The following is a 13,868-nucleotide window of genomic DNA, read 5'->3' as shown; positions in this document are numbered from 1 at the left end:
CCAGGTACATGTCTTTGGAGGTGGGAGGGGCCTATCCCCAGGTGCATATCTTTGGAGGTGGGAGGGGCCTATCCCCAGGTGCATATCTTTGGAGGTGGGAGGGGCCTATCCCCAGGTGCATATCTTTGGAGGTGGGAGGGGCCTATCCCCAGGTGCATGTCTTTGGTGGTGGGAGGGGCCTATCCCCAGGTGCATATCTTTGGAGGTGGGAGGGGCCTATCCCCAGGTACATGTCTTTGGAGGTGGGAGGGGCCTATCCCCAGGTGCATGTCTTTGGAGGTGGGAGGGGCCTATCCCCAGGTACATGTCTTTGGAGGTGGGAGGGGCCTATCCCCAGGTGCATGTCTTTGGAGGTGGGAGGGGCTTATCCCCAGGTACATGTCTTTGGAGGTGGGAGGGTCCTATCCCCAGGTGCATGTCTTTGGAGGTGGGAGGGGCCTATCCCCAGGTACATGTCTTTGGAGGTGGGAGGGGCCTATCCCCAGGTGCATGTCTTTGGAGGTGGGAGGGGCCTATCCCCAGGTACATGTCTTTGGAGGTGGGAGGGTCCTATCCCCAGGTGCATGTCTTTGGAGGTGGGAGGGGCCTATCCCCAGGTGCATGTCTTTGGAGGTGGGAGGAAGCCGGAGTACCCACGCAGTCACGGGGAGAACATGCAAACTCCACACAGAAAGATCCAGAGCCTGGGATTGAACCCAGGACTACTCGGGCCTTTGTATTGTGAGGCAGACGCACTAACCCCTCTCTTACCGTGCTGCCTCCATTATTTTTCTTTTAATATTTTTTTTCTTTTATTATTCAATTTTTACTTGCTTGTACTGCAATGAGGTGGCAAATTGTCCAGGGTGTTCACCGCCTCCCCCCGATTGTAGCTGAGATAGGCACCAGCCCCCCCCCCCCCTCACGCAGCCCCCATTCCAAACGGAATAAGCGGTAGAAATGGATGGATTGATGGATACTTGCTTGTATTCTCTTTCCTTGACATATTTTTTGTTAGACAGTATTTGCTCAACCTGGTGGATGTTAAAAATTGTTATGATGAAAGTGCCTTTGAATTTGTGTACATTCTGAATATATGTTTGTTTGTACAATTGTTCAATTAAAACGAAACAAAAAAAAAAACGACACAAAGCAAAACAAAAGGACACAAAAGGACACAAAACAAAACAAAATAACACAAAACAAAACGACACAAAGACACACAAAAAACGACACAAAACTAAACAAAATGACACAAAACAAAACGACACAAAACAAAACAAAATGACACAAAACGACACAAAACAAAATGACACAAAACAACACAAAACGACACAAAACTAAACAAAAGGACACAAAACAAAACCATACAAAACAAAACGACACAAAACAAAATGACACAAAACAAAACGACACAAAACAAAATGACACAAAACGACACAAAACAAAACGACACAAAACAAAAGGACATAAAACTACACAAAACAAAACGAGACAAAACAAAACGACACAAAACAAAACAAAAAGACACAAAACAAAACAAAAAGACACAAAACGACACAAAACAAAACAAAAAGACACAAAACCACACAAAACAAGACAAAACCACACAAAACAAAATGACACAAGACGACACAAAACAATATGACACAAAATAAAACAAAACAACACAAAATAAAACAAAACGACACCAAACAAAACAAAAGGTCACAAAATAAAACGACACAAAACAAAACGACACAAAACAAAATGACACAAAACAAAACAAAACCATACGAAACAAAACTAAACAAAACAAAACTAAATGACACAAAATAAAACAACACAAAATAAAACAAAATGACACAAAATAAAACAAAACGACACAAAAAACCCACAAAAAATAAAACAAAAGGTCACAAAATAAAACGACACAAAACAAAACAAAATGACACAAAACAAAACTAAATGACACAAAACGACACAAAACAAAACAACACAAAATTACTCAAAACAAAACGACCCAAAACAAAAGACACAAAAGAAAACAAAATGGCACAAAAAATCACACAAAACAAAACAAAAGGACACGAAACAAAAGGACACAAAACAAAACAACACAAAACAACAAAACGACACACACAAAAAAAGAAAAAAGAAGACGACCCAAAACAAAAGAGCAGAAGATGGCGGTAATGCGCCACCCGGAGCAGAAGATGGCGGTAATGCGCCCTCAAGATGGCGGTCGTAAGGCAGGAGAAGAAGCATAGCGGATGTGCCTCAGACGGCCACCGCCCCGGTGAACGCGTGAGAGGGCCTCATCCTCACCTAGCGAACAATGGGTGTCACCGTAGAAACCATCACTCCTGGCGACGGTAATACTTGACAAACATGCATCTTCTTGTCTAATTATATCAAACCCTGTTTAATGCTTCCCTCCCCCGACCTTGTAGGGAAGACGTTCGGGACTAAAGGCCAGCAGGTCAGCGTCCATTACGTCGGTGAGCCAACACTCCTACTTCTTCAAATGGCCATCTTCTTTTAACCAAACCTCACCTTATATTGTCTTTTAAAAAACAGTTTGTGCGGTTAAATAGTCTTATAAAAACAGTTTGTGCGGTTATATTGTCTTATAAAAACAGTTTGTGCGGTTACTGGGGAAAAGCCATTACTCTTCCCGTTTCGCTGGGAGCGCGAGCTAGCGAGGTTTAATTTAAGGCATTTATATGAATAAAGGCGTACAAAAACGTGCTTTTTCACGGGAAAATGCATCCGAAAAGCACATTAATGTATGTCGGATGTGGAGGCGTAACCGCCGCCTACACACCGGGGCTAACGTTAGCTCGACGCTAGTTCAGAATCAGAATGGGTTTTAGAGCCATCGTTTTGTTGTAGGTTCAATACCAATGTGAGCAATTTGCAATATGCGCAACTGCATTTCGCAAATGTGTATAATGCGCAATTTTTTTGCAAATTGCTTCCAGCTATATATTTTGATTGATACTTTTATTAGTAGATTGCACAGTACAATACATATTCCGTACAATTGACCACTAAATGGTAACACCCGAATAAGTTTTTCAACTTGTTTAAGTCGGGCTCCACGTTAATCAATTCATGGTACAAATATATACTATCAACATAATTCAGTCATCACACAAGTTAATCATCATAGTATATACATTGAATTATTTACATTATTTACAATCCGGGGGTTGGGATGAGGAGCTTTGGTTGATATCAGAACTTCAGTCATCAACAATTGCATCAACAGAGAAATGTGGACATTGAAAGAGTGTAGGTCTTATTTAGTAGGATATGTACAGCCAGCAGAGAACATAGTGAGTTCACATAGCATAAGAACAAGTATATACATTAGAAGTACATTTGAGTTGTTTATAATCCGGGGAGATGGGATGTGAATGGAGGAGGGTATTAGTAAAGTGTTGAAGTTGCCTGGAGGTGTTGTTTTAGAGCGCTTTTGAAGGAATACAGAGATGCACTTACTTTTATACCTGTTGGGAGTGCATTCCACATTGATGTGGCATAGAAAGAGAATGAGTTAAGACCTTTGTTAGATCGGAATCTGGGTTTAACGTGGTTTGTGGAGCTCCCCCTGGTGTTGTGGTTATGGCGGTCATTTACGTTAAGGAAGTAGTTTGACATGTACTTCGGTATCAAGGAGGTGTAGCGGATTTTATAGACTAGGCTCAGTGCAAGTTGTTTTACTCTGTCCTCCACCCTGAGCCAGCCCACTTTGGAGAAGTGGGTTGGATTGAGGTGTGATCTGGGGTGGAGGTCTAAAAGTAACCGGATTAGCTTATTCTGGGATGTTTGGAGTCTAGATTTGAGGGTTTTGGAGGTGCTGGGGTACCAAGAGGTGCAAGCGTAATCGAAGAAGAATAATGTGTGGTGCACATTTTGCAAATCAATGGGCGCAAATACATGTTTTTGGTGTCAAAATAATTTATTAAATACTATTGTGCGACGTGGCGCAGTGGGAGAGTTGCTGTGCGCAACCCGAGGGTCCCTGGTTCAGATCCCACCTAGTACCAACCTCGTCACGTCCGTTGTGTCCTGAGCAAGACACTTCACCCTTGCTCCTGATGGGCGCTGGTTGGCGCCTTGCATGGCAGCTCCCTCCATCAGTGTGTGAATGGGTAAATGTGGAAGTAGTGTCAAAGCGCTTTGAGTACCTTGAAGGTAGAAAAGCGCTATACAAGTACAACCCATTTATTTATTTATTTATTGTAAATCTATTCATTTGTAGTCGGGACAATACAACCAAGTATTGCCCTCAAATCAGTCCAACCCTAACCAGTGTACATCCACGACTAAACTACTACCACAACTTGGTTTACTATTTATAAAATATAATAATGTAGGGTTACCGACTAAACCAGTGGTTCTCAAACTTTTTTCAGTGATGTACCCCCTGTGAACATTTTTTTAACTCAAGCATTTTTGGGTTGAAAAAAAGAGATAAAGAAGTAAACTACAGCACTATGTCATCATTTTCTGATTTATTAAATTGTATAACAGTGCAAAATATTGCTCATTTGTAGTGGTCTTTCTTAAACTATTTGGAAAAAAAAAAACTAAAAACTTGTTGAAAAATAAACAAGTGATTTAATGATAAGTAAAGATTTCAACACAACTTAAAGTGCCCTCTTTGTGGATTGTATTAGACATCCATCTGGATTCATGAACTTAATTCTAAACATTTTTTCTCACAAAAAATACATCTTAAACATCAACATTTATGGAACATGTCCACAAAAAACTGTCAACACTGAATATTGCATTGTTGCATTTCTTTTCACAGTTTTTGAACTTACCTTCAGGTTTTGTTGAAGTATTATTCAATAAATATATTTATTAAGGATTTTTGAATTGTTGATATTTTTAGAATATTAAAAATAAATCTCGCGTACCCCTTGGCATACCTTCAAGTATCCCCAGGGGTACGCGTACCCCCATTTGAGAACCACTGGACTAAACCATCCACAAAATCTCGTCTGGCGATATGCAAATTGCTTGCGCACAATGGAAATGACGTATAAGTTGCAAAGTGCACGAGATTGGTGAAATGCTTACAACAGTTTGAAAACGGCTTCGCAAAGTAGCCATTTTTGGTGGTACAGTCTTGCGAAATATAACAGAGAATAGGTCATTGGTATTAAAAATGAGCTGTGAGTCACAGCTCATTTTATTAAATGCCTACTGAAATGATATTTCCTTATTTAAACGGGGATAGCAGCTCCATTCTATGTGTCATACTTGATCATTTCGCGATATTGCCATATTTTTGCTGAAAGGGTTTAGTAGAGAACATCCACGATAAAGTTCGCAACTGGAGAAAAGCCCTGCCTCTACCGGAAGTCGCAGACGATGACGTCACATGTTGATGGCTCCTCATATATTCAAATTGATTTTAATGGGAGCCTCCAACAAAAAGTGCTATTCGGACCGAGAAAACGACAATTTCCCCATTAATTTGAGCGAGGATGAAAGATTCGTGTTTGAGGATATTGATAGCGACGGACTAGATTGCAATCCCGTTGCATTGAGACTTATTCGTATGTTTTTAGAGTCATTTTACTGCGATAATTCTGGGAAATACCTTATCTTTCTATTGTGTTGCTAGTGTTTTAGTGAGTTTAATAGTACCTGATAGTCGGAAGTGTACGTCCACGGCCGGGTGTTGACGCGCAGTGTCTCAGAGAAGTCGACGGCAGCTGTACGGGAGGCACAAACTCAGCTGATATCCGGTAAGTGGCGACTTTTTAACCACAATTTTCTCACCGTAACCTGCTGGTTGACATTCGTTTGGGATCCATGTTCGCTGTGATTCATAGGAAAGCTTCATCTCCGTGAATTTTAAACAAGGAATCACCGTGTGTTTGTGTGGCTGAAGCTTCCCAACTCCATCGTTCTACTTTGACTTCTCCATTATTAACTGAACAAATTGCAAAAGATTCAGCAACACAGATCTCCAAAATACTGTGTAATTATGCAGTTAAAGCAGACGACTTTTAGCTGTGTGTGTGTGCAGCGCTCATATTCATAACAGCCCGTGACGTCACGCGTACACGTCATCATTACGCGACGTTTTCAGGAAAAAAGTCCCGGGAGATTTAAAATTGCAATTTAGTAAACTAAAAAGGCCGTATTGGCATGTGTTGCAATGTTAATATTTCATCATTGATATATAAACTATCAGACTGTGTGGTGGGTAGTAGTGGCTTTCAGTAGGCCTTTATTGATATTTTTATAGGCCATGTCACGATATCAGAATCAGCTTTATTGTCATTATGCAGGGTAACGAGATTGAGGCCATTCCATACAGTGCAATGTGTGCATGCAAGAAAACAATGTGTAAAAATATAAAAAGTATAGAAGTGATAAAAAATATAGAAGTGTTTTTTTTTACAAATGTACACTCTATACCAGGGGTGCCCATTACGTCACTCGCGAGCTACCGGTCGACCGCGGGGTGTTTCAGTCGATCGCCAGCCAGGCTTTTAAAAAAATAGACCTAAAAATTAGCGATAATCAATCTTCACCAAGATGTCACTTGATTGACATTCACGGCAGCCGTGGGGGTCTTGTGAGATAACGCTGGTTGCTGCGAGGTCATTAGTAAGATAAAATGACCGAGAGGAAGGCGAGAACAACTTTTTATTTCAACAGACTCTCGTGCCGTACCTGCCTTCAAAAGCCTAAAGACCGATTGCACATTTCCTATCTTCACAATAAAAGCCCTGCTTCATGCTGCCTGCGCCAACAAAATAGAGTCTCGGAAAGCTGGCGTGCACAAGCGATCGCTCGGAACGCTTTCTGAGACTCTTTATTTTGCTAGCGCAGGCAGCATGAAGCAGGGCTCTTATTGTGAAGATAGGAAATGTGCAGTCGGTCTTTAGGCCTTTGACGGCAGGTACGGCGCGAGAGTCTGTTGAAATAAAAAGTGTTTCTCGCCTTCCTCTCGGCCATTTTTTCATGATAATGATCTCGCAGCAGCGAGCGTCATCTCACAAGACCTTCGGGTGCCGTGAATGTCAATCAAGCAAGCTACGGAATTTGCTGCCAATGTTTTTCTTGTAAAGTGTATGAAATCTGGATAAATAAGATGCCAAAAACCAACCACTTTCATGTGGTATTGTACAGAAAAGAGGACTTTTTTTTCTACTCCATTTGAAAATGTGGGCGTTATCGTATACTGTCTGATTCCAATCAATGCAAGTCATCAGAATCAGGTAATACACCAACTTATATTCTTGTCTTCATGAAAGAAAGACATTGTGTTACACATGCTTTTATAATCATTAAACACATTTAACTTAACAAAAACGTCTCTTTCATAAATAAATATAAATGATATATATGAATGAGGTAGATCCCCTCGATTTGGTCAATTGAAAAGTAGCTCGCCTGCAGAAAAAGTGTGGGCACCCCTGCTCTATACAGTGGGTGAAATTAATATATACATGAATATCTACATGAAAAAACAGGGTGGTTGGTGGAATGGGTTGTTGCACCGAAGAGAAGGCAGTTATGAGGGTCAATGGGGCAGTCCGTTCAGGGTGGTTATGGCCCTGGGGAAGAAGCTGCTCTTTAGCCTGTTTGTCTTGGTTTTAATGCACCTGTAGCCCTTCCCAGAGGGCAGCAAGTGGAACAGGTCAGAGCCAGGGTAAGTGCTGTCCTTGATGATGGCACTGGCTCTGTTGAGGCAGCGGGAGGTGTTGATGTCCATCAGAGAGGGGAGAGGGCGGCCGATGATCTTCTGAGCCGTCTTGACCACTCTTTGTAGCGTCTCCCTGTCGGCTACAGTGCAGCTGCCGTACCAAAACAGTAGGTCAGCAGGCTCTCGATGGACGAGCGGTAGAAGGTCAGCAGCAGGTCAGGCTTCAGGTTGCACTTCCAGAGGACTCTCAGGTAGTGTAGCTGCTGCTGAGCATTCTTGATGATTGACGTGGTGTTGACTGTCCAGGAAAGGTCGTTAGAGATGTGGACTCCAAGATACCTGAAGGTGTGGACACTCTCCACGAGTTGAGTTTATACCAAAATGGATACATGAATGATACAGCAGTGGATTGGGAGAATGTCATGTGGTCAGATGAAACCAAAATAGAACTTTTTGGTATAAACTCAAGTCGTTGTGTTTGGAGGAGGAAGAATACTGAGTTGCTTCCCAAGAACACCATACCTACTGTGAAGCATGGGGGGTGGAAACATCATGCTTTAGGGCTGTTTTTCTGCTAAGGGGACAGGACGATTGATCCGTGTTAAGGAAAGAATGAATGGGGCCATGTATCCTGAGATTTTGTGCCAAAACCTCCTTCCATCAGTGAGATCTTTGAATGACCAAATACTTATTTTCCACCATCATTTACAAATAAATTCTTTAAAATTCCTACAATGTGAATTCTGGGATTTTTTTTTTCTTACATTCTGTCTCTCACAGTTGAAGTGTACCTATGATGAAAATTACAGACCTCTGTCATCATTTGAAGTGGGAGAACTTGCTGACTAAATACTTTTTTGCCCCACTGTATACTCGAATAACCTGCAATATATCGATTATATTCGATATATCGCTCGGCCCTAGCTGTGCTTGAGCTATCAGATCTTATTTTTCATGTGCCTGATGGCTGAGGGGTAAACTCTGTTCAGGTGGCGGGAGGTGTGGGTCTGGATGGACCGTAGTCTCCTGCCTGAGGGGAGAAGGGACAATAGTTTGTGTCCAGGGTGAGAAGAGTCAGCTGTGATCCCACCCACATGCCTCCTGGTCCTGGAGGGGTGGGAGTTTCAGCCAATCACCTTCTCAGCAGCACGTACCATGCGCTGCAGTCGATGCTTGTCCCGGACTGTGGCGCCGGGGGAACCACGCGGTGGTGGAGAAGGTGAGGGTGGCCGAGTAGAACTGCACCAGCATTTCCTCCGCTGCCGCGGGAAGTACCTCCTCTGCTGTGCCTCCTTGATGAGGGAGCTGATGGTCACCTCTCGCTTGAGGTCCTGGGTGATGGTGGTGCCCAGGAAACGGAAGGAGTCCACGATAGAGGCGGGGGGGGGGGGCTGTGACTGTCCTGAAGTCCATGATCATCTCCACTGTCTTCTGGGCGTTCAGCTCCAGGTTGTTGAGGCTGCACCAGGACGCCAGCCGGTCCACCTCTCTCCTGTAGGCGGACTCATCACCAGCCGAGACGAGCCCAATGAGGGTGGTGTCGTCTGCAAACTTTAGCAGCTTTACCGACTGGTGACTGGAGGTGCAGCAGTTTGTATACAGGGAGAAAGTACACAACCCTGAGGAGTACCAGTGTTCGTGGTCCGACTGTCCGAGACAATCTTCCCCAGTCGCATGTGCTGTCTTCGGTCCGCCAGGAAGTCATTGATCCTGCTTATGTATCCCAGCTTCAATTACGACCTTAAAACAGGTCATTTAAAAAAAGTTCAAGTACCACTGATTGTCACACACACCGTAGGTGTGGTGAAATTACCCTCTGCATTTGACTTATTATCCACTGCGAGGTGAGGGAAGCAGTGAGCAGCAGCGGTGGCCGAGCTCGTGACTTAACAAGCAGGGAGGTAATGGCTCCCAGTTTTTATAGTCTTTGGTATGACTCGGCCGGGGTTTGAACTCACAACCTATCAATCTCAGGGCGGACACTAACAACTAGGCCACTGAGCAGGTAGCTCAGGTAGCACCGAACCGCTACAAGCATTTTGATGAGTTTTTTTGGGCAATAGGAACGCTGACATCCGGCAAGAAGTTTGACTCCTCCAGGGACCGAGGGAAGCCCTTTAAGTTCAAGCTGGGCTGTGGTGACGTCATTCGCGGCTGGGACGAAGGGGTCGCTCAGGTAAAGGGAAGACTTCCCATCTAACCGGATGATACAGATTGTCCCATCGACATCAAGGCATATGGATCCCTCCCCACGGTAATGTGTACGTTTATGTTTGTCATAGATGAGCGTCGGCCAGAAGGCCCGCTTGACCTGCACGCCGGATTACGCATACGGCAGCCAAGGCTTTCCTTCCGTCATCCCTGCCAACGCCACTCTCATCTTCGAAGTGGAACTCCTTGAAGTTCTTTGACTTGTTTTTGTGCGGGGTTTTTTTTTTTTGTAGTTCATCACAGCCTCTCATTCCGACCTCCTTTCACAAATGATGTTTTCAGGGGTGTTTACATAATCAGCCATCTGAGATTCCCTCCCCTCTCCTTTTTAATCCAACACCGCCCGTCCAATTTATTTCGATTAATAACGTAGTGGATGATTTTTTTAAATTTGTCCGGTAAATGTTTGACTCGACACTCAGCAGCATGCTCTTGATGCACTGTAAATTAGCAGTTTGCGCACCATTTTTAATTAGCGATTATCGCCGCGTGTTTGATGCATTCTTATGACATCTTTAGCATATTTCTCAAAAGAAACATGTCACTTCATCAGACTTATTCAGCGTTTGTTGTGTAGTACTAGGAACTCAAGTGTCCTTGTAATCACGTCATTGTGCTTCGCTATCTTATATTTCCTGTTGGCAAACTATTGGAAGTCGCCTCAGTTGTGTTCTTGCATTAAAAATGAGTACACCACTTTTCTATGACTCTCATTGTCGTTAATACATTTAAAAATTAATCATGCAATTGTTGTTAGCTAGCCTGTTGTTTGTACATGAGGAACAAACTTGGATCTCAAAAGCCAAAATTGGGGTCAAAGTTAATGTAACCAGGGGTGTCAAACGTACGGCCAGAGCGCTAGATTAGGCCCGGCAACAGGTTTTCTATCTGTGGGGTGGCATAGCTCGGTTGGTAGAGTGGCCGTGCCAGCAACTTGAGGGTTGCAAGTTCGATTCCCGCTTGTGCCATCCTAGTTCAATCAATCAATCAATCAATGTTTACTTATATAGCCCTAAATCACTAGTGTCTCAAAGGGCTGCACAAACCACTACCACATCCTCGGTAGGCTCACATAAGGGCAAGGAAAACTCACACCCAGTGGGACGTCGGTGACAATAATGACTATGAGAACCTTGGAGAGGAGGAAAGCAATGGATGTCGAGCGGGTCTAACATGATACTGTGAAAGTTCAATCCATAATGGATCCAACACAGTCGCAAGAGTCCAGTCCAAAGCGGATCCAACACAGCAGCGAGAGTCCCGTTCACAGCGGAGCCAGCAGGAAACCATCCCAAGCGGAGGCGGATCAGCAGCGCAGCGATGTCCCCAGCCGATACACAGGCAAGCAGTACATGGCCACCGGATCGGACCGGACCCCCTCCACAAGGGAGAGTGGGACATGGGAGAAAAAGAAAAAAAACGGCAGATCAACTGGTCTAAAAAGGGAGTCTATCTAAAGGCTAGAGTATACAAATGAGTTTTAAGGTGAGACTTAAATGCTTCTACTGAAGTGGAATCTCGAACTGTTACCGGGAGGGCATTCCAGAGTACTGGAGCCCGAACGGAAAACGCTCTATAGCCCGCAGACTTTTTTTGGGCTTTGGGAATCACTAATAAGCCGGAGTCCTTTGAAGGCAGATTTCTTGCCGGGACATATGGTACAATACAATCGGCAAGATAGGATGGAGCTAGACCGTGTAGTATTTTATACGTAAGTAGTAAAACCTTAAAGTCACATTTTAAGTGCACAGGAAGCCAGTGCAGGTGAGCCAGTACAGGTATATATGTATGTATATATGTATATAAAGGTATATACAGTATAGGTATATATGTATGTATATATGTATGTATATATGTATATAAAGGTATATACAGTATAGGTATATATGTATGTATATATGTATATAAAGGTATATACAGTATAGGTATATATGTATGTATATATGTATATAAAGGTATATACAGTATAGGTATATATGTATGTATATATGTATATAAAGGTATATACAGTATAGGTATATATGTATGTATATATGTATATAAAGGTATATACAGTATAGGTATATATGTATGTATATATGTATATAAAGGTATATACAGTATAGGTATATATGTATGTATATATGTATATAAAGGTATATACAGTACAGGCGTAATGTGATCAAACTTTCTTGTTCTTGTCAAAAGTCTAGCAGCCGCATTTTGTACCAACTGTAATCTTTTAATGCTAGACATGGGGAGACCCCAAAATAATACGTTACAGTAATCGAGGCGAGACGTAACAAACGCATGGATAATGATCTCAGCGTCTTTAGTGGACAGAATGGAGCGAATTTTAGCGATATTACGGCGATGAAAGAAGGCCGTTTTAGTAACGCTTTTAATGTGTGCCTCAAAGGAGAGAGTTGGGTGGAAGATAACACCCAGATTCTTTACCGTGTCGCCTTGTTTAATTGTTTGGTTGTAGTTACTGCTGTTGTGTCCTTGTGCAAGACACTTTACCCACCTGCTCCCAGTGCCACCCACACTGGTTTAAATGTAACTTAGATATTGGGTGTCACTATGTAAAGCGCTTTGAGTCACTTGAGAAAAGCGCTATATAAATAAAATTCACTTCATCTGGCCCGTGGGAAGAGTTTGCCAAGTATGAAAATTAACCTGAAATGTTTTAATGAATGAAACTGTTGTTCTAAATGTGTCCACTGGATGTCCATCCATCCATTTTCTACCGCTTATTTCCCTTTGGGGGTCGCGGGGGCGCTGGCGCCTATCTCAGCTACAATCATGCGGAAGGCGGGGTACATCCTGGACAAGTCGCCACCTCATCGAGACTTGTCCTCATTGGATGTCGCAATAGCAATTTGTATCTATGTACATTGAGGAAAATGATCAAACTACATAAATAACATCCTGTAATTTGATTTTGATACAATTTGTTTTATCTTGATTGAAAATGAACATCGAGTTGACTGATGAACATTTTCACATAATTTGTTCAGAAAATATAAATAACGACAAATGAAAAAAAAAACATTTGTGCTTGTTATATTTTTTAACAAAGAAAACAATCTGAAGTTGTCTTTATTTTGATGTTATCATGCTGTGATTTTACCAGTCCGGCCCACTTGGGAGACAATTTTTCTCCATGTGGCCCCTGATACAAAATGAGTTTGACACCCCTGACTTAAACTATTTCAACTCATTATTTAGGGTTTTATTTTTCATTTGCATTGCTAATTTACCAGTAAAATTCAACACCGCTATTAATACTTGCAACATTAAGTAACAATGTTTATCCTGAACAACATAATTGTCTTAAGTTGATGCTAAGTTAGCTAACATTATTCCTTGTATCAAGACAAACATATTCATTTGCTGGACAAGCTGTTGGGGGAATTTGCAATGAAGATGAAACATCATGTTGGTTATTGTCTGCTGCTTCTGCATCAAAGATGATTTGGAGTCAGCATGTGTGAGTTGAGTGCTTCTCAAATGCTTTATCTTCAGGAAGAAAAACATTTTTCCATATCAAGTTGTGAGCAAAATTTTTAAATAATTTAAGTTTATTTCACAGAAAAATAGCACAGTAGACTTGTCTTGTTAATCCGTTTGTCTTTGACTAAAATAATCTTGTTTTGTCACCAGAAAAATGGCTACAGCTAAAGCATCTGTTTTTTTTTTCCAGAAAAAATAGTAACATTTCTGTATTTGTATTCAAAAAGATGGCTGAAAATATCGGGTTTTGTTGCCCCATTTAGATTTTTTACAAATATATTTCCATGTCTGTCCTGAGTCCTCCTCCAACTTGTTAGTCGCTTTGCCTTTTGCTAAAATACTCACTAATAGTCTCTAGAAAAATGGCTAAAATAACCTGGTTTTGTTGCCACAATTTGATTTTTTTCTCCCTAAACTTTTTTTTTTCATGCACACATGTGACTGAAAATGACCCACAATCCACTTTTATGTCGCGTCACAGCAGTTGGGAACCACTGGTCAACTGTATAACAGTTACTGT

At 42.1% G+C, this 13,868-nt stretch overlaps 1 protein-coding gene across 1 annotated transcript; it reads left to right on the top strand.

Annotated features, from left to right (window-relative positions):
* The first annotated feature begins 2,190 nt into the window (after window positions 1–2,190).
* On the top strand, window positions 2,191–10,553 carry LOC133568882 (peptidyl-prolyl cis-trans isomerase FKBP1A-like). Its single transcript, XM_061921075.1, has 4 exons — window positions 2,191–2,333; window positions 2,412–2,459; window positions 9,706–9,818; window positions 9,925–10,553. The coding sequence occupies exons 1-4, from the start codon at window positions 2,297–2,299 to the stop codon at window positions 10,051–10,053; spliced, it is 327 nt and encodes a 108-aa protein (XP_061777059.1). The 5' UTR covers window positions 2,191–2,296; the 3' UTR covers window positions 10,054–10,553.
* The last annotated feature ends 3,315 nt before the right edge of the window (window positions 10,554–13,868 follow it).

Source organism: Nerophis ophidion, linkage group LG14, assembly GCF_033978795.1.
Source record: "Nerophis ophidion isolate RoL-2023_Sa linkage group LG14, RoL_Noph_v1.0, whole genome shotgun sequence".
NCBI classification, from domain to species: domain Eukaryota; kingdom Metazoa; phylum Chordata; class Actinopteri; order Syngnathiformes; family Syngnathidae; genus Nerophis; species Nerophis ophidion.
This window is presented reverse-complemented; position numbering and strand designations above follow the sequence as displayed.